The 25462-nt window shown below is 37.6% G+C and overlaps 1 protein-coding gene across 1 annotated transcript; it reads right to left on the minus strand.

The window, feature by feature from the left end:
* LOC146480482 (enhancer of mRNA-decapping protein 4-like) lies at positions 1–25216 on the minus strand. Its single transcript, XM_085109662.1, has 26 exons — positions 25006–25216; positions 23903–23969; positions 23069–23111; positions 22213–22298; positions 21663–21771; positions 20879–20978; positions 19657–19840; positions 18773–18932; positions 17627–17740; positions 16759–16940; positions 16165–16260; positions 15131–15160; positions 14332–14410; positions 13311–13594; positions 12304–12404; positions 10784–11813; positions 9827–9890; positions 8982–9189; positions 8404–8615; positions 7294–7353; positions 6475–6640; positions 5478–5664; positions 5044–5218; positions 3365–3418; positions 1848–2011; positions 1–661 (listed from the first exon to the last, which is right to left on the minus strand). Exons 1-26 carry the CDS (start codon positions 25103–25105, stop codon positions 484–486), a joined length of 4233 nt encoding a protein of 1410 aa, XP_084965788.1. The 5' UTR covers positions 25106–25216; the 3' UTR covers positions 1–483.
* Between the last annotated feature and the right edge of the window lie 246 nt (positions 25217–25462).

The following is a 25462-nucleotide window of genomic DNA, read 5'->3' on the forward strand; positions in this document are numbered from 1 at the left end:
TCAGTTTCTCTTTCCTTGTTTATTCATGACAAGTTTGTAACAAAGAACAGTTGAACAACCCAGTTTCTAGTAGTAGTAGTTAAATAAACTCCTCCTTATTAATCTCTATTCAGTTATGTAGCAGGCACCACTAGCCAAGTTATTTGGTTAAGAATTTGACTAGTGATGAGTATATTATATTGGCTTACAGTACTTCAAACAATCAATGACTTGTAAAACATTCACAAGACAAGTACAGATTCATCTGAAATCTAGACGAAGACTCAAACAAGAACTTGAAAAATATGAGAACACAAAAGACTAATGGCATATCTGGAGTTCCCGTGTGAGAGTTTGATCTTTAACCGAACACAACATTTTACTAACTTCTTCCATTTCTAGTGTTATGACCCGAGTTCATAATGGCTTCTTCTGTACCATATCTCCCTCACTGTAACGGAAGTGCCGTCTCTCTCCTGATACAATCCTCGTGTTCACTATTACTTATCTTAGGAGTGAACTGGCAGCCATTAGCAGCACTTTCAGGGAGCGTTGCATGGGGCCCGAGGACTCTTTGATGGCAGACTGAAGCTGTTGACACAATCCCTCCAGTACCCCAGGCATGTGTTCTCTGGTGACGTCATCATGGTTATCCAACACCATCAGAGCTTCTTCTATATATCTGTTGCATTAAACAGTAGAATATGGCAATTGTTTGTAATCATCTCAAAAAGCAACATTTCCAAAATCCAATTCGATCTGGGTTATTGTCAAGCACTTTATCATGAATGAGCCTCTGGCTCGTGAGATTGTGCAAACACTCCCCGTGTTATTGACATTAAATAAATTACTTTACTTTACTACTTTACTTTTATCTGACAGTTGTGCTTTAGTTTGCATTTTTTTGCATTTCAGATCAGTGGTTTATAAAAGCATATATGCAACACCCTCTAATGTCTGATGTCAACCAGATATCAACCAATCAGAATCAAATACACAGTAGCTACACTGAAATCGCAGTACAACTTATTTACAAAATGTGAATTTGCAACAAATGTCTATTTTCAGTTTTCTGTACTTTTCAGGTGGGTTCCAAAATGAAAAAACTCAGCTCCAGTGAAGCAAAGTGTGTCTATCATGGATAGAGCTAGTCAGTCATCAGCATACCATAGCCACAGCAGATATGAACCAATGTTGAAGATGAAAAGTTGTACAACACAATTTTTCAGTTTGCTCAAAGGTGACTGGATTTTTACAAGTGGCCTTCAATTTAGTCAGATAATCTCGCTTCGTGTGTTTTATTTTTTTTTTTTGTTTTTTCGCTTTTTTTGGGGGGGGGGGGGGGTGGTGGTGATTTATGCTTAGTTTTTAAGAAAAATGAGGCCAAAATATACAGTCAGCGAAATAAAAGAAACGACAAAACGGAACACCAGACGCTTTGGAGACGAAAAAGCAGAGTAATGCTCTTTGATTGAAACGAATGCCACACGCAAAAGACGACCTAAAAATTCGACATAACACGGTCATGCTCACAGCCCTTCAACTGTTTACTCTTAGTCCAGAAAACCCCAAGTATTGGCTCTCTATGGTTCACTGAAATTTCTTGGAGAATCCATCCCCAGCTAGACTACGACGAGTCCCTTATATTTCTTAGGGATAGTAAAGCGAGTGAACCACGCGAGCGCGCGAGAAAATTTCCTCCCGTGAGGAGACGCGACGCGCGGGTGGCAATTTTCGCACGTGTTCGCGTGGTTTGCTCGCTTTACTATCCCCAGCACTTTTTTGATACACATCTGTCTGCCTTGTGCCACCCCACCCCCCTACAGAAGCATTTTCTAAAGGCAAAACTTTTATTAAAGGAGTCTTACTTGTGTTTGAGCTCGGTGTTAACAGTGAGATCCACCGACAGTTGTTGTATTAGAGACAGCAAGACTGGTTGCGATAAAGGACATGGCGACTGGGAAAACACATTCTCGGGATCCACACCCTCACACACGTACATCACAATATTGAGATCCGATGCGGTCAGAGCCTGTAATAAAACACACCATGCTTAGCCCCCAAAACACACTTGTGTAGGGTTTCAAGTAATAGATCAAACACGAGGAAGAGTGTTTCCTCCGATTTCCAAACACCGAGAAGTAGGTTGGAAAAACTCAGCTGCGTCTCGTTTTTTTTAACCAACTTTGAGGTGTTTGGAAATAGGAGGAAACACTCTTTCGAGTGTTTGATATAACTTCTCAAACTCTTGATAATTCTTGGAGAAATTTGAAGCAAAAGTTCACAAAATTTTATGATAATTAAGATCACATTTCCAAACCTCCTTCACGGTAGTGATTACTTTTGTTTTCTCTTCATGAATTATTAATGAGTTTGAGAAGCAATATTTCAAACACGAGGAAGAGTGTTTCATCAGATATCCAAACACTAAGAAGTAGGTTGAAAAAACGAGGCGCCGCCGAGTTTTTTTAAACGACTTCGAGGTGTTTGGATATCTGATGAAACACACTTTCGAGTGTTTGATATGGCTTCTCAAATGATCAATAACTCTTGGAGAAATTCAAGGCTAAAGTTGGCAAAATTTTATGGTAATTAGGATCACATATCCAAACCACGGTCACGGTAGTGATTTTCTTTGTTTTCTCTTGATGAATTATTAATGAGTTTGAGAAGCTATAAATCAAACAAACTAAAGAGTGCTTCATCTGATTTTCAAACACCAAGAAGTGGTTTGTTCAAACAATTTCGAGGTGTTTGGATACCCTATCTCGTGTTTGATATAGCTTCACAAACCACTGATAATTCTTGGAGAAACCCAAAGCAAACGTTCACCACATTTTATGATAATAAAGCTCACTTTTCCAAATCTCCTTCACGGAAATGAGTAGCTTTGTTTTCTCTTCGTAAATTGTTAAAGAATTTCAGAATAAATGTTGAAATCAATTCCAGAGCTTTACAATCAAAGAAAGTGGCTAGTTTCTAAAGCATTTTAATCAAGCACATGTATCACAATTTGGCACCTAATGAAGGCACTACCAATAGATGCCTTCGTTAACATTGAAAGCACCGTTAACACTCACTGCAAATACAAATTTTGCACTTCTAGTACCACTCACTGAAATCTGGAACATCTGTCAGGCTTTATACTTTCCTTTAAAAACTTTGGTTTTGGAGACCATCCTCCCCTTTGGAATTGAAATGATCTACCAAGGGGAGGGGGGGGGGGGTTATAAGCGATCACTAATGCCGCAAGTACTTGAGATAAGTAAATGTATCAGATATTCAATAATCTGTTTTATATAGCATGTCAACACTTCTGACAACATAAACTCCTTTCCAACATCATCGATAAGAATAAAGAGCCAACTGGATTCTACAAAGTTACCTCTTGGAAAGCTTCACCAACTCGTCCAGATTCAAGTAGCTGTGTAACCACCACCTGCGGAGAGAGAGATAAATGAAGTCAACCTTTTAAGCACCAGTGTCAATACGTATTTCCCCCTCACTATGTTCTCTATATTTCTTATAGTACCAGTTGGGAGAATTTGTTGGAACATCAACACAATTTGATGATTATTTTGTTTATTCTCATGACCTACTGTATACATGTATGCTTGGACAAGTAGTAAATCATATGGTGAGGAGAAACTATATGCTGGTCACCATTGGGGGTTACAGTCAATCCACGCGTGTCACGCGTGACGGTATTTTTGAAATTTGAACGGAGGTTTGAACATTTACATGTCAGTTTTGAACATTGCCAACGAGATTTCAGAGTTCCCGTAGAAATTTTCCCTAGTATATTGACGGTATAAAGCTGTAAATTTTTCTTTACATTACAGCATTAAGTATTTCAAGAATAACAATTGTTTCCAAAGTATTTTGAATCTTTTCTCTCTCTTTTATTTTTTGAGTTAATGCGTCTTTTTTGGAAAGATTTCCAGAGAAGTGTTCAACATTTCATTTGCATGTCGGACATTACAAAGAGGAATTCGAATGTCCATTTCATTCTCGGAAATACTGATCACGCGTGACATGGATTGACTGTAAAGGGTGGGTTCACATCACAATGTTTACATCCAGTAACTACTTAACAGAAAGTAGATTGAATTGTCAATGCAGCCAAAGCGCTATACCTGATGACAATGCAATACTGAAATGCTTCACTAGCCTTTTTTCTTGTACTACTGCTTGTAACATACCTTCCCAGGTAGCAGACTCTACTCTGATTCACAACAATATGTACTCAGTATGTGTAAGTGTCACTAAGCGACAAAACAACTTAATCTCACACCGAGGCAAGTCCAATTTAACATTTTGATGTAGCCCTTTCTCCGAAGACAAACATCTGGGTAAACTTAAACACAATTGGGATAAATACCCACAAGTGGTTGAATGAGACAGCATGCACACTAAAACTACGGGGGTCAGCAGATAATTTACAGCCATGCAGCTATACGTACCACACATACTTTAAAAGAAACTTTTTTACAAACAGGATATTCTGTCCACAATACAACAGATTTTGGATGGCAGTTAAATTTAATGTTGCTACAAATCAGGCCAGAGTTCCTTTTCTTCCTGTTCCCCAGAGAAGACCCTGCTATCATGGATGACCTTAATACAAGTACAACCATCAATGAATATATTACTTTCCTGGCAACCATCATGACATTAGGGAGCTTTAGCGACGACGATGGCAATGGCAATGAGAACGTCCAAAAGAGCAATAGGCTTAATAAACAAAACAACAACTTTGCACGTACATTGCACTTTTTGGTACATTGCTTTGCCGTCAATACACGACGAAAACATGAAATTTCCCGATGGGACGTTGTATGGAGGACGCAAACACACGATAACAAATTTTTCTTTCTCTTTCTAAACTTGGGTGTGGTCTCCAAGGATTCAACTCCAGGAAATTTCACCTACATTTGACATTTAAAGCGAGTTGGAATAATCGCGACGATGTTTGAAAAAACGCAAATTTATTTTATTAGTGACGCTATCGCTGCCGTCGCCGTCGCCGTTGCTGAAGCTCCTTATTATTTCATGGTTACTTACCCGAGTATTAGCCAGATCAGGAGCCTGTTGGGAGGTGCTTTGAGCCGAAGAGGCTATCATTTCACTGAGCTGCTGACGTAGGCCCTCTAAGCCAAGCCCCATTTCCTTTTGGACAGAGTCTTGAACTGAAGCTAAGACTTCTGATAACAGCCGGGAGAAAATTTCTTCACGTAAACTAACAAGAATTCAAAATAGGGACAAGTATCAGTGTAATGAATCAAAGAATTGAGTTTGTGCAACAGTACCTCCCACTACAGACTGTTGGATGGTTTCTTTGAATTTGTGCTAAACGGAAAACATCACAACAAATTATCGTCCATGAACATGTTCAACTTGTCAGTACATACACTGTACTATCCATTACCAAGAAAGCTATAATGGTAACTTATTCCACTTACCCTATGGCTTACAACATGGAATATCTTTAAACATACCCTTCTATTGATGATGCCAACTGCTTCTGTAACATGACCTCAAAGTCAGCCATGATGTTTGAAGACAGTCTGTCTGTCATTGCCTGGAACGATTTGGTCTGTGCTTCTAGCTGCTGCATCACAGGGTTTAGGGAGTCTTTCTCTTCTCTTCTACGATTATCCAATGCAGTGGTGACTTGGTGCAGATCTGTTAGAAAGGTTAAGCCCCAGTATCAACATACTTATTCTCCTTACTGTTCTTGACACATTTTCTATAGTACTAGTTAGGAGAATTTGTCACATCAAGGCATATTATCTTTGATGATCACTTCCTTTACTCTCATGACTTGTTTGGTTGATTAAGTAGTAATTTTGTGAGGAGAAATTATGTGCTGGTCACTACCACGACTTAAAGGCTCAACCGTTTCCCTACCGAGGACCCACTACAGTGGGTCCTGAACTTATAACTTGGTCAGTATTTGCTCAATTACAGTGAAATTTTGTTAGCAAATTGCTCTTGGAAAGATCGTTGTATTTCAAAGGAAAAAAAGGGTACCCTCTGGTAACTATGATGGGGCTTACCACCCCTATGATCTGTTGAATACATATTTTCATTTAATGCGTTCACAGACTCTCACATATCTCAGAGTGATTTATGCATCAAAAGCTGCAAAATAAGCTACAGTTTTGAGGTATGCCTATCACTTGAGTCGATCAGTGAAATTTTGTAGTTTTAAACTTTGTCGTTTTAAAACTATTTCAATCAAAGACCTGACTTCCTTCAGTTATCTTAATTTCAGAAATGAATTACACTTATCAAGAACTTTCAAATGGTATCTTACATTAGCAAGCTGGGTTTTTCTATACCATTTTGGATAAATGGGCCAAAAAAACTTGGCAGGGAAAGGGTTAAGGTACAAAATGTAGATGTTTGTCATAGTATCAAATGTACACATCACACATGTCAAACAAACAGCTAAGTATTTTTTAAAAACACACAACATTAATAATGCCTTACATTGCTGAGTTCCTTTATGAAATGACTCATTGATTTGTTGGAACATATTCTGGCAGGCCCTCTCAAATGATGGTAGGATGGTGCTCTGAAATGCTTCACGGTACGTGACCTGGATGGGTCCCTGTAGTGCACTTACTGCTGCACCACCTATCGCCTCTACCACACCCTGTCACAGAAACAGCACTAATTGTTACAATCAACTTGTTCAGATCTTCAGATGTGTTTCTAGGTAGTGGGTTTTTGCCCTCCGCCCCCCCCCCCCTCCCCCTTACTAGGTCTCCATAATCAAACAATGGCAACTTAGCCTGCGAGCAAGCTCCCCTCCCGTTCCCCACCCCCAAGAGAGGTTGCTCACAGGCTAATGGCAACACAAAGCATTTAATACCCAACTGTTGCCATTGTCTGATTTTGAAGACCTAGCACAGGGGGATAAAAATAACACCACACTCATGCAAAGTTCGCAACTGTTGCAGAATAAAGCTGCTAAGATCATCTTAAACCATGCACCCTCTTCATTTTTCAGACGCAGATGTTCTGAAGGCTCTGAACTGGCTTGACCTATGTCAATGCAGGCTTTCTGGTGAAATACTGATTAATAAATAATAATAATAATAATAATAATAATAATAATAATAATAATAATAATAACAATAATAATTATAATAATAATAATAATAATAATGCAAAGTGTGGTAAACCTTAAAATGGTCAAAATTGTGTCAAAAGTTACAGCTGTTATGGTTGTAGATGGGAGATTCAAGATAGACTTTCTGCTATGTTATTCCAGCGTTGCATGGCTAAATTCTTTCTAAATCATACCTTGCTCTTCACCATTTTACCAATACTGTCCTTCAAAACACTATCTGCAGCTGTCAGTTTCTAATGAGAAAACAAATCAAATTAGAAATTATTTTGAAATCTAAACATCACCCTTCATCACATCAAGAACCATGTGTGAACAACATCAACATAAAATGCAAAAAATGTTTTTATAAAAATAATATTCATGTCAAGCTGATTGTCACAAACCTGACCTTTACTCTCACAACAACAATATGATACATTGTACTAAAGCAAAAATAACCTGGTCTCAAGTAAGTGAACTGTATTCAGCCTAGGTCAGGCGTATAGCCAGTATTCTAGCACCTTCATAGGGATTTCCCACACAAAAGATGAACAAGAGCAAATATTTAAGAGAAAGGGGATGGGAGGAGGGGAGAGGAACTGGATTTTTTTTTTTAATCTCGGGGTTTGTTGTTTGTAGAAAGGTATGGTCAGTAGAGTAGGCATGGTATCAAGAGGAGGGAGTTTAAAATGAGGAACTTTGTTTACAGAGGGTGTGATGGCCTGGAGGACCTGGACGCGTGGAGTGGCGGGAACATTATGTATTCACAATATATATTCTCACTTTTTGCACTATGTAGATTAGTATAAGCGGAACGCCGAACGGACATTAACAGTAGCCCATGATTAAGCGTGTAATATGACTGAAGGACATTAAAGAGGGTAACACCAAAATAATGGTACATAGAAAGTAAACCCTGTGGCCCTTTTATGTTTGTGGGTAAAGGAAAACTGCACAACCTGAAGAAAACTTCCAAAGGTAAGCAAACCAAGTTTTGGATCTTAAATCAGCAAACACTGACAGGAAACATATGAGCACTTAACACTGTGTGATCTCCTGCTCCTCTCTGCCCCTCTGAATGAAAGGAAACTTGTTTGTAATGATCATTTAATGAATCTCCTTATGTTACCAGAGAGCAAAGCTGTACCAAGCCTCACACACTTACATGTAGTTGCTCATTTGTTTCAGCTGCTATCTTGGATTCCATAATGTATAAGGATATGTGAGATGCTGGTTTAATCTGAGTACATCAAATAATTATGCAGGCCACAATCATAATTGACCATGAACTATTTTCTCCCTACCTGTGCCAATGTAGTATTGAGCTGTTCCTGTAAAGTGTTCAGTACTTTCTGCACTGATGGTACCACAGCACTCTTTACTTCTGCCTTCACTGCTTTGTCAAGTTTTCCTGACAGGGTGGTGGTCAGGGTCTGTGACAGGGTGCTCTGAAGCTGTTCATGTCTCTTCTTATCTGCTGAATGTTTGTCACGCAGTGCTTTATCAAGACGTTGAGCTGAAGAGCTAGTTAAAGAAACCTTAGTTGATTCTCATTTTAAAACTTGTTTAAAATGATTATGAACTATTAACTACATCTTTTAAGCCACAAATGGTTTGTTTCTTGACTAAAAAGTGGAAGGTACCAACCAATTTTGTAGAGGGTGTTAAGCTGGGGGGGGGGGGGGGGGGTGCACCATAGTGGAAATTCCAATTTTACTTCAGATTTTCTGTTTAAAAAAACATTTTAAAACAAATTTGGGTTTTTGAAATTTTCCATGATTTCCTACGGAGATATGGGAGTATGGACATTCCCTAGAACTGCACATCAAAGCAAAAGTAAATTTTACTTTGGCACCAAATGAAACTGCTGACTTTAGGATACATTCCTCCTTGGAAAATTCAGCCAGACTGCTTTCCAACCCACTGGACACTCTCTCTTCAATGTTTTGAACTTCATGTGCAACTGTGGTCATCTTTTGCTGCTGTGCGGTCTGGAAAAGGTTAAGTTGCTGACGAAGTTCCTGGATATCTTTTTGTTGTGCCTTGACTAAACTCACCAGTTCTCCAAGAGATGACAGCAAACTACCATCCTGTAAAGTTTAGTTACACTTAAATAAATAAATATTAATAATACTTTGATCATATAATCCACCCACTGATTGACTGTGTAGCAATTTCAGGTTAACTTAGGTAAACAAAGGTGTGATGTCATTTTACATTTTAAAGGCTGTCTGTCCTCATGACTTGATTGAAACAATGAAAGAATGTAAAAAGTTAAAATCATTTCACTAAAATTGCTTCTATGTAGTTAAGCCAAAACACAATGTAAAAGACAAATTATAATTTCAGTCTCTGGGGACCGTTTCCAGGCCTGCGTGATCACATAGTTGTTTCCTGCAAATTACCGGTAATAAATAATGCAGATTCCATCTACAACAGTTTAGTACCAAGCCACCTTTCATTGTTGCAGTTACACAAGATTTCTATTGCTTAGTAGTCCGACAGATCTCAACATTTGGTATGTTTTTGCTGTGTTATTACCTAGTTTGTAATTTCATATTATTTATGCCAATTTCTTGCCATTCTATCTATACCACCATTACGATCATGGAATACATTACACTGTCGTGTTGTGAACATTTTGAATAAAGCTACGGTGCATCTGTTACGTACACAAACAAGTGAATCTGACACAACCTTTAAACACTGATTTTCAGTTCTACTTACCATGCTAGCCCCTTGGACTGGCTGCGGAGGAATATCCGTTGCAGTTACAGGTGTGGAAACAAAACTAACAAGCAGGAAGAGAAAGAAAAAGAGATAATAAAAACTTGGCTCCATCTTCCATATAATTCTTGTTTATTCATTTATTAATTCATTCAGTAAGTTAGTTAGTATGTGAATAAGTGGGTGAGTGGGTCATTAGTTTTAATTAACTGGAGCAGATTTAAATAGAGTGTTTGCCTACATTTTGCTTTACTACAAACAGTAATAAACATGCTTTGCTTTGCCAACTAATCAGAGGTCAAACCAAACCAAAACCAACACATGATGTCGGCAATTGCATTTGTTTCACTGTTTGTTTACAGTGATTGATTTGAGCAAGTGTTTACGGTTCATTCTGTCTTATGACACTCAGTTAGAAATTAGAAAGTTTATTCAAGGGCTCAGTGCAGGCTTGAGGCATCACTGATAATGTTTATTCAAAAATCTAAACATAGTAAAACAATGCCCAGCTTTCTCATACAAGCACTTTGATAAATTATTATAATCATGATAACAAAAGTAGTCAGAATTCCTTTACAAACCAACCCTATATGTGGTCCTGCATACACTATACAGCCTGGTTCACGTGTGATGCAAATGCAAACGCAAGTGCAAATGCAAGTCTATGTGTGAACATTGAAAACAGAAATGCAAATGCAACCTCACGAAAAAGGCAAATTTTTCCTTTTCTTGTACTTGTATTTCCACTTTAATTTCATTTTGTGGGAACTGCATGAATGCAAACACAAATAATCAGGGCATCTGGCATCTTGAAAGTATGCTTTTAATGCTCACGCATTGCTCGGAAGCCGCTGACTTTGCTGGACGCAGATTCTGATGTATGAGAATCATGCATTCTCTTATGTTTGCATTTGCATGCACAAGTGAACTAGGATTAAGAATCACACTGATCAATACCTGGCAAGTGTTGAAGGCTGTTTCCTTCTCTCACTGGATGTCACTGGGGTACTAACAGGAAGTGCATGTGCTGACTCAGGACTTTCTCGTCCAGTCGCAACGGCATCATCGTCAACATTCATTTCCCACTGATCTAGCAGTCCCTCATTTGTAAAAATATCTTCTCCATCTATTTGGACATTATCACCTTTACCCCGCTCACTGTCATCCAAACTTATGAGATTTCCTGCTGCCCGAGCAGACAGTGGCCTCAAGCTTTCGCTTGTGCTGGAACCTGAGCTGGATTTTCTTTCCCTTTCGTTTAATTCATCTTGAATTTCAGCCTCAGGTTTCTGAGATTCTGGCAATTCTTCTTCCCCTTCATCCTTTGCATCGTCATCAACTGAAACTTCAGTATCTCTTTCTCTGCTGTCTGGACTTGTTGATACACTCCTGTCCTTTGGGGTAGCATCTTTTGAACCACTTCCACCGTTCTCCAAATTTTCATTTATCGAACCATAGGACGCAGCTTCAGTTTCAGTAATTGTAACAGGCACCAATGGCTCAGAAGCTGATGACTTTGGACTAGTCTCATTCTGCATGGGTCCACCACGGGGACTAGACCGAAAATTAGGAATAGGAACTGCACTAGGATCAGGTGCACCCATGACAGTTGGTGAAGGGGGAAGGGGTACAGATGTTGGTGTAAGAATACTACCACTATCTTGAAAAGACCCTTGAGGCGTGGCTGAATTACTGGATCTGATGGTACTATCAGACAGTCGTGATGAGGCAGATGAGCCTAAAAGGTCATCAACTGAACCCTGTGAGTTATTCAGTCTAGACACCATTGTGACACTGCTGCCACTGCTGCTGATAGCTTCAGGTCGAGATGAGATTCTGGATGAAGAGTTTTTAAAGGCTTCTGGTGTTATCAGTTTTGCACGGACTGGGTGAGGCCCATCTGTAGTGTCATCATGCTCTTCAACATCTGTGCTGGCTTCAGTTCCTGTTTCTATTCCACTGAGGTCAGACAGTGCATCATGTATGACTGCAAGAACCATTCAAGTGTAGATTTAGCAAGAAATAACATTAATTTAAAGGTTGAGGGCACAACTGCCTTGTGTTAAATTCTAGGTTGGACATTCTTCATTTTTTTGCTCAGATTTGCCTTATCTTCTCTACGAGGCAAGGCCTACAATTTATTCCAAAATCATCGCTGTATAGTTTTTCTGCATTCCACTGTCATTTTTGAGAAAAATAACTTACAATATCAAACTAAAAACAAAAGAAGTTATCTTTTAATGCAGAAAACACACACACACAAAAAAAACAAACAAACAAACAAAGGGTGGTGGATCAGTGTCTATGGTGCATGGTATGGGAATAAAGCTGCTCTTATACACAAAATTTTCACCAAATGACAGCTGGACTCCCAAGATGTGATGGTCCAGTTTTGCTCATCACGTAAATTAGAGCCACAATAAAATTATTGCACTGCACAATGTTCTATTGCTATGATTATTAAATACCTCCCTTACCAGACTGACCAGCAACAGTTGTAAGAGATGACAGAGTGGATGGAGTGGGTGGAGGGACAGATGGCTCTGGTTGAAAGTGCACAAGCAATTCTTGCATTGCCCTGCAAAATTAACAAAAACAAAACCACGTCAGTTGGTTAGCTCAGTTGGTAGGGTACCAGACTACTGAGAGGGAGGTTGCAGTTTGAATGCTGTCTGGACCAACACCCACAGGCCGATTTCTCAAAACTCCCAAACAGTTTTCAGGCAAGGGAAGCACTTTTCAAATCCATTTCCCATCGTTTGGGTAACTTTTTGTTCAAACTTCGCCAATGTGTTTCTTAATCTTATAAAGTTTTCAATGTTTTAGCTTTTAATACTATAAAAATCAAATTTCTGTGCAAGCAAAATAGTGTTTGGGTCCAAAATGTTTTCAGAAGCTTTGAGAAACGCATGCCAGGGTCTAACTCAGGAGAAGGTTACACTTTTGCTTTGACATACTTTCACATGGCTTGGATGACCATATAGAAATGGCATCTCTAATTTGGGGTCATTCAAGGACTACTGTGACCACACATGGTCCACTTGGTGTGATGTCTTTGAAAGGCTTCTGAGTGAAAGAGACCACAACTCACTATATCAGCCAGAAGTCAATGGAAGTAACTGTTAATTATCGAAATAATTAACTGTTATTATTCCCATTGACTTCTGGCTGATATACTGAACAGCTGAACTGGTGACAGACGGTGCAGAAGGGCTTCACCAAGTTTGAAGAGATGCTTGCCAAACAGCCCGAGGCGAAGAGACTGAGCAGAAAGGCCCAGAACCAGACAGACCAACATCAGTGCGGGAATGACTACCACTCCTATATTGCCCTGTCCAGCCACACCCGATGCTGATTTGGATTAAACATCCAGAGCATGACTCCATAGTCTTCTTAGCCTGGTGGATGCCTACTTCTATCCAAATTGAAATATATCAGAAGACATACAGGAGTGACAAAAGAAATCCGGCTTTGGTATACTTACTTAGTTTGAATGCAAAATAGTTGCAGCTGAACACCATATTTCTTTCCTTTCTCATCTCCAGCAGTAATTTCTTCCAGCCCCACATGTGAGGAGTGGATATCATCCTCGTCATTCCTTTCTCCATTTTCATCCCCATTTTCTTCACCATGCGACTTTAGTTTGAACAACTTGACTTGACCAAGAACAAAACTTAGCAGTGGTTGTGTGAGCAGAAACTCAGCCACTGAGGTCACATGGGCTTGTCCTTCATCAAAGTCTTGATGAAACATGAATACATAAAGAACCTGGCAATGCAAGGACAGAAAAAATAGATAAGCTTGCTCAACAGTCACACATTCAAGTACAATCCCAGGAATAAAATTTTCTTATTTAATTATTTATTTATTTATTTACCAGTATTTATAAATAAACAGTTATTTATTTTAATTATATATTTAAGTAAATAGTGCCGTCACTTAAATAGTTAACAATTATTCACTGAAGTGGAGGTGAATGGTCGTGGATATTTACCAACACTGAGGTAAATTATTGTTTTAGTATATAACACACAAGCTGAATAACTAGCGGGCCAAAATTCCTTTATATTTGACAGTATACCGACAAATGGTGGGAAAATTTAAAATCTCGAGCACCACGCGGTGAGCAATTTCTTGTTGTAGAAAGTTCCGTTTCGCTTTCTTGCGAACAATTAAAACTTTTTGTAACAGCTGCCTTGTTTATCTAAATAAATTCCTCTTTAGTGAGCGTGGCGAAACGGGAAGCCATCTTGTTTCTCTTCGGTCGATCGGAGGTGAATAGTACTTGGCTAATCACCTCCGAGCTAGCCAATCAGCATACGCGAAAGGCACTATTCACTTGTGAGGTATATACTAATTACCATTATCATTACTAATCATTATCACCATCACTGTCATTTTCAAATGTTATCATTTTTAATTAATATTCCTTCAAAGCATATGTACATTATTGCATTCCCAAACCACTGCTCCAGGGTAACTAAAGGTTACGAAAGTTCTCATACCTTTTTCATAACATCTGAAACAACCAAATATGAAGCTGATAGGTCCAAGCTTACTTTCAGGAATGAATGACTGATAGAGCTGGAAAAACAGTGAGGAAAACGTTCAGTCAATTTCCCTTAACAAGCATGTGTTTCAGATGGAGAAGTTAAGTGTGTTCTGTTATGCATCAGTCCTTTTCCATCACCTTTTAAGACATACCCCTCTTATGCAGAGAGTGACAGCTACTTCAGAGTGTGTTGTTGTTGGTGTAGCTTACCTTATGATATATAAATGTCTTGTATGCAACATTTTTTTACAAACTAATAGTACACATTGCATAATTTTGTAGCATTTCTTGACTCTTAAATGTTGCCTGATATCTACATTCTGAGGGCAAGCCTAAATAAAGGAAGAGACCTATCTTGGAAATAGTAAGGAGTTTTATTAGCTAAGAAAATAAATAAATAGATAAATGACTTTATTTGAGTGTCAAAGTATTTGGCACTGTAGTGCTAATCGAGGACACTATAAATCAATGAAATAAATGTACAAACTGAACACAACAGTTGTTTAAAATCCAAACTGGTGGGAGGCAGGCCAGTTGGCTTTTTACATAGCGTGACGTTAGAATGACTTGAAAACAGTGCTACCGTGAAATAAATCAAGTGGTCAGAGTGGAACTTGAACCTTGAAATCTCAGATTACGTACTAGTACAACACCCTACCCACTAAGCCACGCTGCCTCCCCTCGAAGGGAGTAAGAAATGAGAAGAGGAATGAGAGTTGGCATGAAGGTAAAATTTACTGCAATAAACTCACCTGGGGCCTGAAATATCTGTAGATGTAAATCTGTAGATTGTATGACAAAATACTAATATTATTTTACTGAACAATTCACTATCAAGTATTAATCTTATTTTTAAATTGCTCTCTAATGTCATTTTTAGCTTTAGAAGAAAGTCAGTGACCACCTACTGGACTATCTTTTATTAATAATGTAATATTAATGAAATCTGCAAATTAACAAAAAAAAAAAAACTAATAATAACACAATGAAATGATTAAAGCACAGTAATCTTGTATGAACCTCCCATGTCAATTTTTCTTGCAAATATTATTTGCAATCCAACATGGTTGTGAGTCACAGGAAACGTTGACTATTCCCCTACTCTTTGTAATGCTCCATGAGACATCGCAGTGTGTAACATGTGTTTAAAACTTGCAATGGGTAAATGGGGATTGAGAGGGGAACAAAGAAATTTGGCAAGATGAGAGCATTGCATTACATGTTGCAGAATACACATTACACCTTCAATATATATAATATATGAACACAATCAGGATTATTATAGGAAATTTTTTTTATTAGGAGTATTGAATAGTGAAACTCATTGCCTTCTTACAATAAAGCAACTAATTCACTCCCCATTTTCAAGACTAGCTTAAATATTAGTATCTACTTACCTAAGCTTGTATCCTATAGTCCTCCGAGGTAGAGTGCATGGTGCTTACGACATTATCTTTTATTTTCTTATGATTGTTTATTTACTTCAGATCGTTATTTACTTAAGATTATTTATTTACTTATGATTATAGCTTTTTCTTGTAGTAGTAGGGGTCAGATTGCAATTGGGATGCAAGTTCTGTTTCTTTCCCTATCACAGCCTGTATTTTTGCTGTATTTGTATTGTGTTTCTATTTTATAATATCCTCAGTGACAAATTCATTAAATTAAAAAAAAATTAAATAATTATTAGAATGCCCCAATGCTAAACCCAGTGACAATGATCTTCCAAAAGACATCTCAGTATGCAGACACACCAAATTTCTGAATTGCAAAGGAGACAAATTACCTGATTGTTTGCAAACAAGACCAAGTGACTGTACACCAGACTTTAATTTCTCTGTTAAATTCAGCTCCCGTGATTAAAAATCTCCACATTGGAAGACTACAGAAAGAAGCAAAACAGCAACTAGTCATTACGAAACTTAACCACAGACGTAATTTGCGGACCTCAGGCAGCAACTGGAAGTTGAATGTATCCTTTTTTATCCCTTCTCGTGCTATCAGAAACCCACTGGACATAAAAACAAGTGTTTCACTAACTTGGCTCCAAACTGCCCAAGAACAGATCATGAGTTGCTCCTTTCAAGAATTCACTTGATTTCTTTCCCTCAGTGTTCTAGACTTACTCTGTAACTAAGCTAAGGTATTGCTACACCATTTTCACCTAAAAAGCTCAGAATACCCACAACACTTCCCCTTTAACCCCGGTATCAGTTAAATAAAAATCTAATTTTTTGGTCCATGATTCACTTTGAATGTCAAATGCCTTACTTGACAAAGTGCTTAAAGAAGACAATGACATTTCCAACTATGAATTTCAATTACCAGTATTTAAAATCACAACAAAAGCACCCACTTGTATTTGAACACAATCACTTACTCTTTGTCTTGTGATGCCTGATTATCAGTAAACATCAAACAGGACAGTGGTAGGCCACCATGGGGTTGGAATTCATGCATACACTCCACATTCTCAGACAACTGCCAAAACTTAATGTGGCCATCCTCACTGGCTGTTGCTAAAACTGAACCATCTGGGGATAGAGCTCCCTCTGTGATTGGCTAAAGAAAGAAATGTGTTCAGAAGTTTATTGAATGTGATGGGTGTGCTTGTTTAGTAACCATAGGTACAACAGGAAGTGGTAACTGGCCTACACTATGTACACTCCACCCGTTGTCGTTGGTGTTGTTTATTAGGGACCTTCAGATTTCACTATGAGTACAAGATTGAGTATGAATACACTTTTCAAATCTAGTTTGTGTAGTATAGATAACCACTTGTCACACCAATCTCGTTTCTACTGGTAAACAACGGGAAGGTGCGAGAGTTCTAGGGATGTGACTGATTTGAAATTTGAAAGTCACACTCCTACTCAATCTCGTACTCGTACCCTGATCTGAAGGTCCCTATTATTATTAGTAGTAGCAGTAGTAGTAAGCTCCAACTCTGTGCAACTCTCCCTACCCAAGGTAACAACTTGCCACGATGTGAACCATTCATTACACATGACCCTTTTAAATACACAGTTGTAGGTCACATTTCTTCTAACTTGAAGTTGAATTTTCAGATCATTGACCTGCATTTCTGTTTAAAGTACAAGTTTAATTATGTTCTGAAATAATAGGTTTTTCTTTTAAAGCCTGAAAATTGGATTGTAATGCACTGACTTTTTTTAATCACAATGCAATTTTTTCCTAAGAGGGCCAAAGCCCATAACAAGATAAAATAATTATCTTCAAATTTTCACCTTTGTGTGTCCATCTCTGATTTCTAAATATCCTTCTGCATGTCGTATATCATCAATAGTGACTTCTGCTCGTCCACATGATTCAGCCAAAGAATCAATATCTATTACTTCAACCTGTTATAAAAAGACGACAATGGCAATACATTATTGGTTGCAAAGCAGCAGGAAACAAGTGTTTGCAAACAGAAGCTCTCTAAACTAGGGTAGCCGAAAGAAACTGACATGAAAACCAAACTTTTGTCAGGAATGTCAAACACAGCCTGGACTCTTAACTTTCGGCCTTCCAGGAATTTTTCTAAGGTAACTGCCTCATCTCAACAGTATGACACTCAAAGAGTATGTAAGTATGTAAGTATACCATTCAAACATGCTATCAGATGTCTTGTGATTGGGTGATAAGTGTCTTGACAAATAACAAACCTTTGGGTACTATCATGTGATACCAGTGCAGTGGTGGTCACAGACCCAAATTAAGCTGGTCTATAACCACCTAACACTGTACAAAAAAAAAAAATTACCTTATACTGAAAACAAAACAAAACAAACTTTTTGGAAAAGATAATAATTCCTGGAAATTCAAACTCCAAAATTGAACATTTTTGATGATACGGAGAAATTAAATTAATTACGTATATGTTGTGCTTCCATTTTTTCCCTTTGTTCTTGTTTATGGTGATGTGTAATATTGAGTATAAAACAAAGACAAATAAAAATTGAACCAAGGATAACATTGAACCACAACATATACATAAGCTACCTGGAAGTATAAACAAACATAGAGGGGCACGAATCACTTTCTCACAAGCACCCAACAGTACAAACAAAGTTTTGGTGGATGTTAGTAAAAGAAAATCTAACCAGCTAGAATTTGATTTTCATACATTGTGTGTTTCTTTTTATTTGGTTTTACTGCTAAAATCCTAAAAATTTTAGTTCTGTTTCCCACTATAAATCCTGCCAGAGTTAAGAATAATGATGTCAACAGCATTTAGTTTGGAAGCAAAGTGGTGCATCAACCTCAACAAATTAACGTGAATAAAAGCAATCTATTTTGATTTCTTGATTGACATCTACCAAGACTCAGCTTGAGGTGAAACAAATTAAGTCTGCTGGGCACGTAGCCATAGAACCTAAGATTGTTTGTACCTGGTTATTATGGGTGATGGCCAGGGGGCGACCTTCCTCTCCTGAGGATTCTGTACTCCTGTCATGCTCTTCAGCATCTGGCATATATGGAGTCCATACTAATCTGTGGTATTCACAGACTGTGTCAGCAGGACGTTTAATATGAAGTTTTACCGAGTATCTAGGTATGTGGTTAAGGTCTTTCACGATATTAGAAGAAGCTGTTTTTAGTTTTAGTCAGTGTTGAAGAGATTTCATTGAGATAGTGCATGGATAAAACAGCAAAGTGTAAACATTCAATTTCAGAGAGGCACTGCAAGAAAAATTTGGCTAACATTTAGTTAATCTTTTTACAGAACACTAGTACAAGATTGAAGTCTACAGAGGTAAAATAAGATGCCCGTGGCATTGCCTATCCATTGTCCAAAATAACGATACAGTGTAATCATTGATGATCGTACTGTAGATGGCAACGGTAGTGGAAGTGATGGTGATAACCTTGGGAATGGCAACAGTAACATACAACCTTCCACACATGAGCCAGGTGGTCTATTTCTCTCACCATTGAGGGTGTCATGGCAAGCTATAGGTAAGTCATAGCTAGCAGGTTGACACAACAGTTTTCAAATGATTGTGAAAAGTTATTCGCATTTGCTTTACTATGCTTTGTGATTGGTTAGCAAAACGTGCACCACTTTCTCAACCAATGAAAAACAAAACCAAAACCAACCATGACTTGATCACACACATGGTCCCACGCTTGGCACCAATTTACTTCAAATTGGTCAGATTTGGATTTGGTTACAGCACTCCCTCATGACACTGTTCTATAATGTTCAGTAATGGAAAATTTGATGACAATCTAGAGAAACTAATTAACCACTTCATCTTATTTCAAAGGATACTCAAGTTTCCCATTTTCTTCGTGTATGACCCAAATATAAACATTACCGCCTTCATCAACACAAGCCAAGGTGTTGGAGTCTTTGTGTGAAAATGCCAACTCACTAATCATGCCAACAAATCCCTTGATTAGCGTCCTTGAGGCAGTCTCAGGGTTTAGGAGTCTCACCACATAACCTTGACGACCTAAAACAGATTTTTAGAGACCACAAATGAGATTTCGCAAATGATGAGGGGTTAGTTCCTAAAGAAACTGTGGTGCTGCGTTGGTGGGGAGTAGAAATAAATGTTTCATTTATCAGTGAAGTTGATAATATTATCACAGGTAAATTGGCCACCGTAAAGAGATTCAAGTGATAATGTTTCGAACATTAGCCCTTCACCAGAGTGAATCCACTTGAAATGTCAGCACTCGAATCTCTTTACAGTGGCCATCAACTCTGTTGATAAACCAAACATTCACTTCCAAAAAGAACAACCTCTAATGTATATCAAAGCTTTAAGAGAGCAGGTATGCTGCAATGGTGGGAACACTCATCTCCTATCAATATGGCCCAGGTTTGAAACCTAAAGTTGACACCACTTGACTGTGTCTCTATTTTTCCTGGATTATTTGGTCTTCCTCCCTCTTCAAAAGCCAGCAGTCCTACATACTTTATATTCTGAATCCAAGGGCCACAGGATTGTTAGTCATAACATCAATAACTGTCACCCTTGTTAAAAAAATATTAGACTACACTAACATAAATATGATACCATTTGCAGGAGATTTCAAAGGCAGATTTGTGGATTAAAATGCAAATTTGCAGGTAACGTCACACACACATATAGGCTGCACGCCAAGCTTAGAAGATCAAATTTAACAAAAAATATTTAAAAAGCCACATGTTTAGTCATGAAAAAGTACATTACATACTTCCTTCGCTAAATGAATAAAGCTTCAAAAACCATAGCCCTGAAATGGGATGAATCTTATGTCTACCTACTTGCACGCACAATAAAGTTTTCCACTGGTAATACTGTAATTGTTAACAAATCTTTTTACCGTAGTAGTTTTTTAAAAGGGAAAAGGGAATTTTACAAGCCAAGAAACAACATACATGGCACGTGATTGCAAGGCTTATGTACTGGGTTTTACAGTACTTTAGTTTGTTATTAATATTATGAGATGCATATTTCTAATGGCAACTGGCTTTGTTACAGTATTCCCAGAATACACTATACCTCTGAGAGCATAAGCAATACACTTGCTGCTGACAGCTATTAGACATCCTCTGTAATACTTCAGTTCCCAATCATAATTCACCATTGAATTAAACTTAATCTGTAAAACAATAATCAAGCATGAAAAGAGATTGTTTTTAGGTCAGAAAAGTCACAAACTGTTAAGTAAAATTAATGTTGACTTAGTTCACAAAACAGTTTCCAGTTTATTTGGAGTGTTTTAAGTTGAGCCTTAAACCCATAAAACCTCTCCCAGCTGTTCCTAGTTCACAGTAATCTTGGCAAGTTTTAGGATTCAGCCAATTACACAGCCAGCCAACTATCAAAGCCAACAGACACCAAACTGTCCTCTTATTGTTTTACATTCCCTTGTGACCAATCTAACAAATTCATGGTTTATTTCTAGTTAAATGGCTTGTGACATCAACAATTTTCCTTGCAAGTGTTCCCAGGGCATTCTATTGTAATTTGGTTGTTGAAAAGACACATGTTTGTGGATGATTGAAAAACTGAAGCTGGGAATGGCCAGGCTAGGATTGTTTTAAAGCAATCTTCCTGTACCACTACTTAACCAAGAACATAAGTCATGAGAGCCTTGGTGTTTAAAATCCTCCAAACTATTACTCTGAGAAATCCCTGAAAAACAACAAGGGGAGTATGCGTGGTGGTTAATTATTGTAGGGGCTTTGAACCTGTACTTGATGCAAATTACATAAAATCCTGGTTACACAAGCCCAATCAAAGCTTCGTACAATGCTCTCAATGGTCATTGTGTCTGTCGTACCTTATTACTTGCTGTGGCACTTTTTGAAACTGTTGATTCAGTAGTTACAATTTGTACATCACTTCCATATACAGATTTGCTGCCTTCACTATCATTGCCTGTCATCTGACTAGAGAGTTAACAAAAAATTCACTCATAAGCAAAATAAAAAAATTAAAACATTGTAATTCAATTTCAATATTATCGAAGTAGGCTCTGTGCTAGTAAAATAAGTATTCGATATTTGGCATGACTTGAGGAAACCAGTGGCTTCATCTCTACAGAGCTACCAGAAAGCCTGCTTCTCCATATCTACGTCTACCAGGAAAGGGTACATCCTCTGTTCCTGCCCTCCCTAATGATAATAGAACATTGGAGAATGAAACTGTCTTGAAATGGGTGTTAAAATATATTTTCAAATGCTGGGCTAACATTTGCAGTTTTTTCAAACCTACAGCTGTACGTGGTGTCTAAAGCTTCATTACATAAGAAAACATCAGTCTTCCTTTTTGCAATTATCTGTATCAAGTTACAAACAAGAAACATATAAACAATATGTTGTTTTGCTTACATAACTTGTTTCACAGGCTCAAGGGACATTCTTGAAGTGATTCCTTCACTATCAGAGGTCGACACATCAGAAATTTGTTCCTTACCCTGCATAACAGCACACAACATACATGGGTTAAAAAGAACTTCTATCATGTTCACCATTGGATCCAAGTTAAAACATAAAGTACCCTTGTTTACACATCTGCACTCTCTACTTTCTTCACTCATGCTCAAACCTAATTAATAAATTAAGGATGGTGCCCTCTGGTTCAAAGGTATTTTTCCTCTGACTATTTGGGTAAAGATCTTTAGTTTGCAATGGCTATTGAAAACCAAAAAATAACATTAGGGTGACCATGCATTTTTCACCATGGTTATCCCTAATTTTCTTTCTGGATTTCAACAGCCCTTACTAAGAACTGCTTTTGCTGCATAGTGAAAAACTGTGAAAAAAAATCGCTCTGAATTCAGAGGCACTGCCCTTAAATCTGGCAAAAGGGCAGCATCTGAATCAGTTTGGTACGGCAGTATCACTTTGGTACAGCACTAAATTCAAAAGGGTCTGCCGCAAATATATTTCTATGGGGGTTTGCTGTTTCAATGTTGGACTGAGGGCAAAAATTTGAGAAGAGAGAGAAGGAAAGAAAAAAAAAGAGCAAAGGAATCCCCCCTCCCGACACTAGAAGATTGGGAAAAAAAGCCTGGTCTAGATAGGGTTTAAAAAGCAAGAAGGTCACAGAAATTAATTTTATACTCATTTTTGCATGTCACTGTTTGTTAATGCACAGACAATATGGTTTTTGGAAGAGCAAACTGTGTACATGAACTCTAAGCAACACAAACTGTTTTTACAGAATAAAGTGAACCTTTCTTACCCTTCTTAAAGGTGAAAGTGAGCTTGCTGTTGATGCTGTTTCACTGTGAAGAGATCAACAAATGCCACATAAAGTCTCTGGACTCTTGAAGAATAGGCCTTTTTAATATAGTAATCTTGAGGTTGAAATTGGACAGCTTTGGAGTGAAGGCTATGATGCTCACAAAAACATACAAAGTCTTCAATATTGTTGAGGTTTGTATGGCAGGTTTTACTAGTCACCTTACATTTTTGAAAATTTAAGGTGGTTCTGAAACCCTTATTACAACATTTTTTAAACTTTGCAAAAAGTTGTATTTAAAAATGCTGATTACAGCTTCACAATAATCCAACTATAATCCATCCTGTAATCATGATTGCAGATGATTAGAGATTACCCCTAGTAATTCGGAGTACTTTTTGTAAATGTTTGTTTGCCTAATCAAGTTTAATGTAACTTTATACATCTTTTAGCAACTGTGCAGCAAGATAAATATTTGTTTTATAAAAACCTATGCTCTAACCCTGTGATCATCTGCAATTTATTGTGATTAACTACAAATTCATAGACATAGGAAAGCAATATTCCCTAATTTTCATAGACATAGGAAAGCAATGTTCCCTAATTTTGTGAAGAAAACTCATCTCATGACAGTTCATACTTAGTAAATTTGGTTTTGAAAAGGTATACATAGAAAAAAGATCAATTTGTTTTGGTATTGCACACAATCATTTGCAATCATATGGAAATAACTCTCTGCAATTATTTCCATTTGAGCAAGGGAAAAGTTTCCATGATCCTACGATCACATGAAACCCAGGCTATAGCTATTGTTGATGCTAATCTAATGCTTACCTAATAGAATCATCAGCATCTCTTTCTCCCGTTCCTTGTCTTTCTACACCATTACTTACTTTATTATCTGGTAAAAAAAATGAATGGAAAAAAACAATTCCATAAATACCAGAGTTTCTGAAATTGAAAACTTAGTAATTAGCTAAAACCGTTCATTACAGTACAATTTGCATGCCATCAATTGGAAAATGAAAGAAAACCTTTTTCATATTATGACAACAGGCTAGAGCTTCCTTGCTGGGAGAGGGGTAGTTAAAGGAAGGCAATAAATCCAGGAATAAGATTTGAGTTTGAAATAATTTTCATAAATTCTGAAATGATTGCATATTTTTTTTCCCATACATTTAACTGTCTTTTTTGCCCAGACACTAAATTTGTACCCCACCAACTGGAGAATTCTCAAGAACAGAAAAATGATTACCTTTCAGTGCACTGCAAGATGGTGTCATTTACTATGAAAAAGTCTACTGATTCCATGTTGGCCTCACTCGGGTCAGTAGTAGAGGTATGAAACATGGAATTAACAGTACACTGGGTATATGAAACTCACAAGGGGGTTGAAGTGCTGGGTCTACAGGTTTAAAGGCTAAATTAGTTCATTTAGAATGGTAAATAGATTTTGCACATATTGAGTCTCAGGTCTGTGTGCTCTGGTGCTTGTTGGCTTATCAGTGGGTAGACAGAATATACCAGTTGAGCCAGTTTGTTTTGTGGGCTGGCCTTGTAAATGTAAAAATTTGTAAATTATGTACAAGTTAAATTCATGGGAAAATATGGAAGTACAAGATGGGAATAAGATTTGGAAACTAGAGCTGTACAAAAAGTGACAAAGTTAGAGTATTTTGATCCTGGAGGTCAAAAAATATAAAAATTTTGACAGCTGACAAATACCCCCAAATACAAATCAATTATTATATACTTCATATGGTTATTTAATTCATTGTAAAAAGGGGTTGATATTCCTACTTTACTGTTACATTACAACATTAACGTTCACTCATTAGTTCACTTGGAATTCACTAATTTTTATGGCTTAAAGCTTAATATTTTTTTCTGTTAGAGCGCGCACATGAATCATGAATGCAAAGATTCTACGTACGTACCAGCACTAGCGCCTGTGTTTCCAGTAGCGCTATCACTTTTTGCAATATTCAGTAAATCACAGAGTATCTTTGAGGCCATTCCTCTTGCATTGTCGTCCATGTTTTGGCAACCTAAGGCTAAATTTTCCTGTAGAGACACTTTAGACTCACAAATTCCGAATCTTGCAGGAAGTGCTCTTCGTTTTCAACATGGCGACAAAAAGCGCACGCATAAATTATTCAAATTTACCACTCTTGTTTGGGTTGACTGCGGGCGCACAGATGGAAACTTCTATAAAAAATAAAGTAAAAACTTCGTAAAAACCCACAATGAAAAACAATTAAGTAAGGAAAAGCTTGATTACAGATAAATAAAAGTTCTTTTAAAATATGTAGTTCGTTGTCTGCATGTATGATTAAGTTTGTGATAATAGTTCTCCAACAGGGAAAGTCAGAACTGCTGTGAACAATAAAAATT

The sequence above is a fragment of the Pavona decussata genome, unplaced genomic scaffold, assembly GCF_977016875.1.
Source record: "Pavona decussata unplaced genomic scaffold, jaPavDecu1.1 SCAFFOLD_53, whole genome shotgun sequence".
Classification (NCBI taxonomy): domain Eukaryota; kingdom Metazoa; phylum Cnidaria; class Anthozoa; order Scleractinia; family Agariciidae; genus Pavona; species Pavona decussata.

Coding starts and splice junctions, on each gene's coding strand:
- LOC146480482 (XM_085109662.1), bottom strand. CDS start 25,105: ATGGACGACAATGCAAGAGGAATGGCCTCAAAGATACTCTGTGATTTA. Junction 9,891..10,783: donor CAGCCTTCAACACTTGCCAG/GTATTGATCAGT, acceptor CCTGCTTGTTAG/TTTTGTTTCCACACCTGTAA. Junction 662..1,847: donor AACACCGAGCTCAAACACAA/GTAAGACTCCTT, acceptor TTAATGCAACAG/ATATATAGAAGAAGCTCTGA.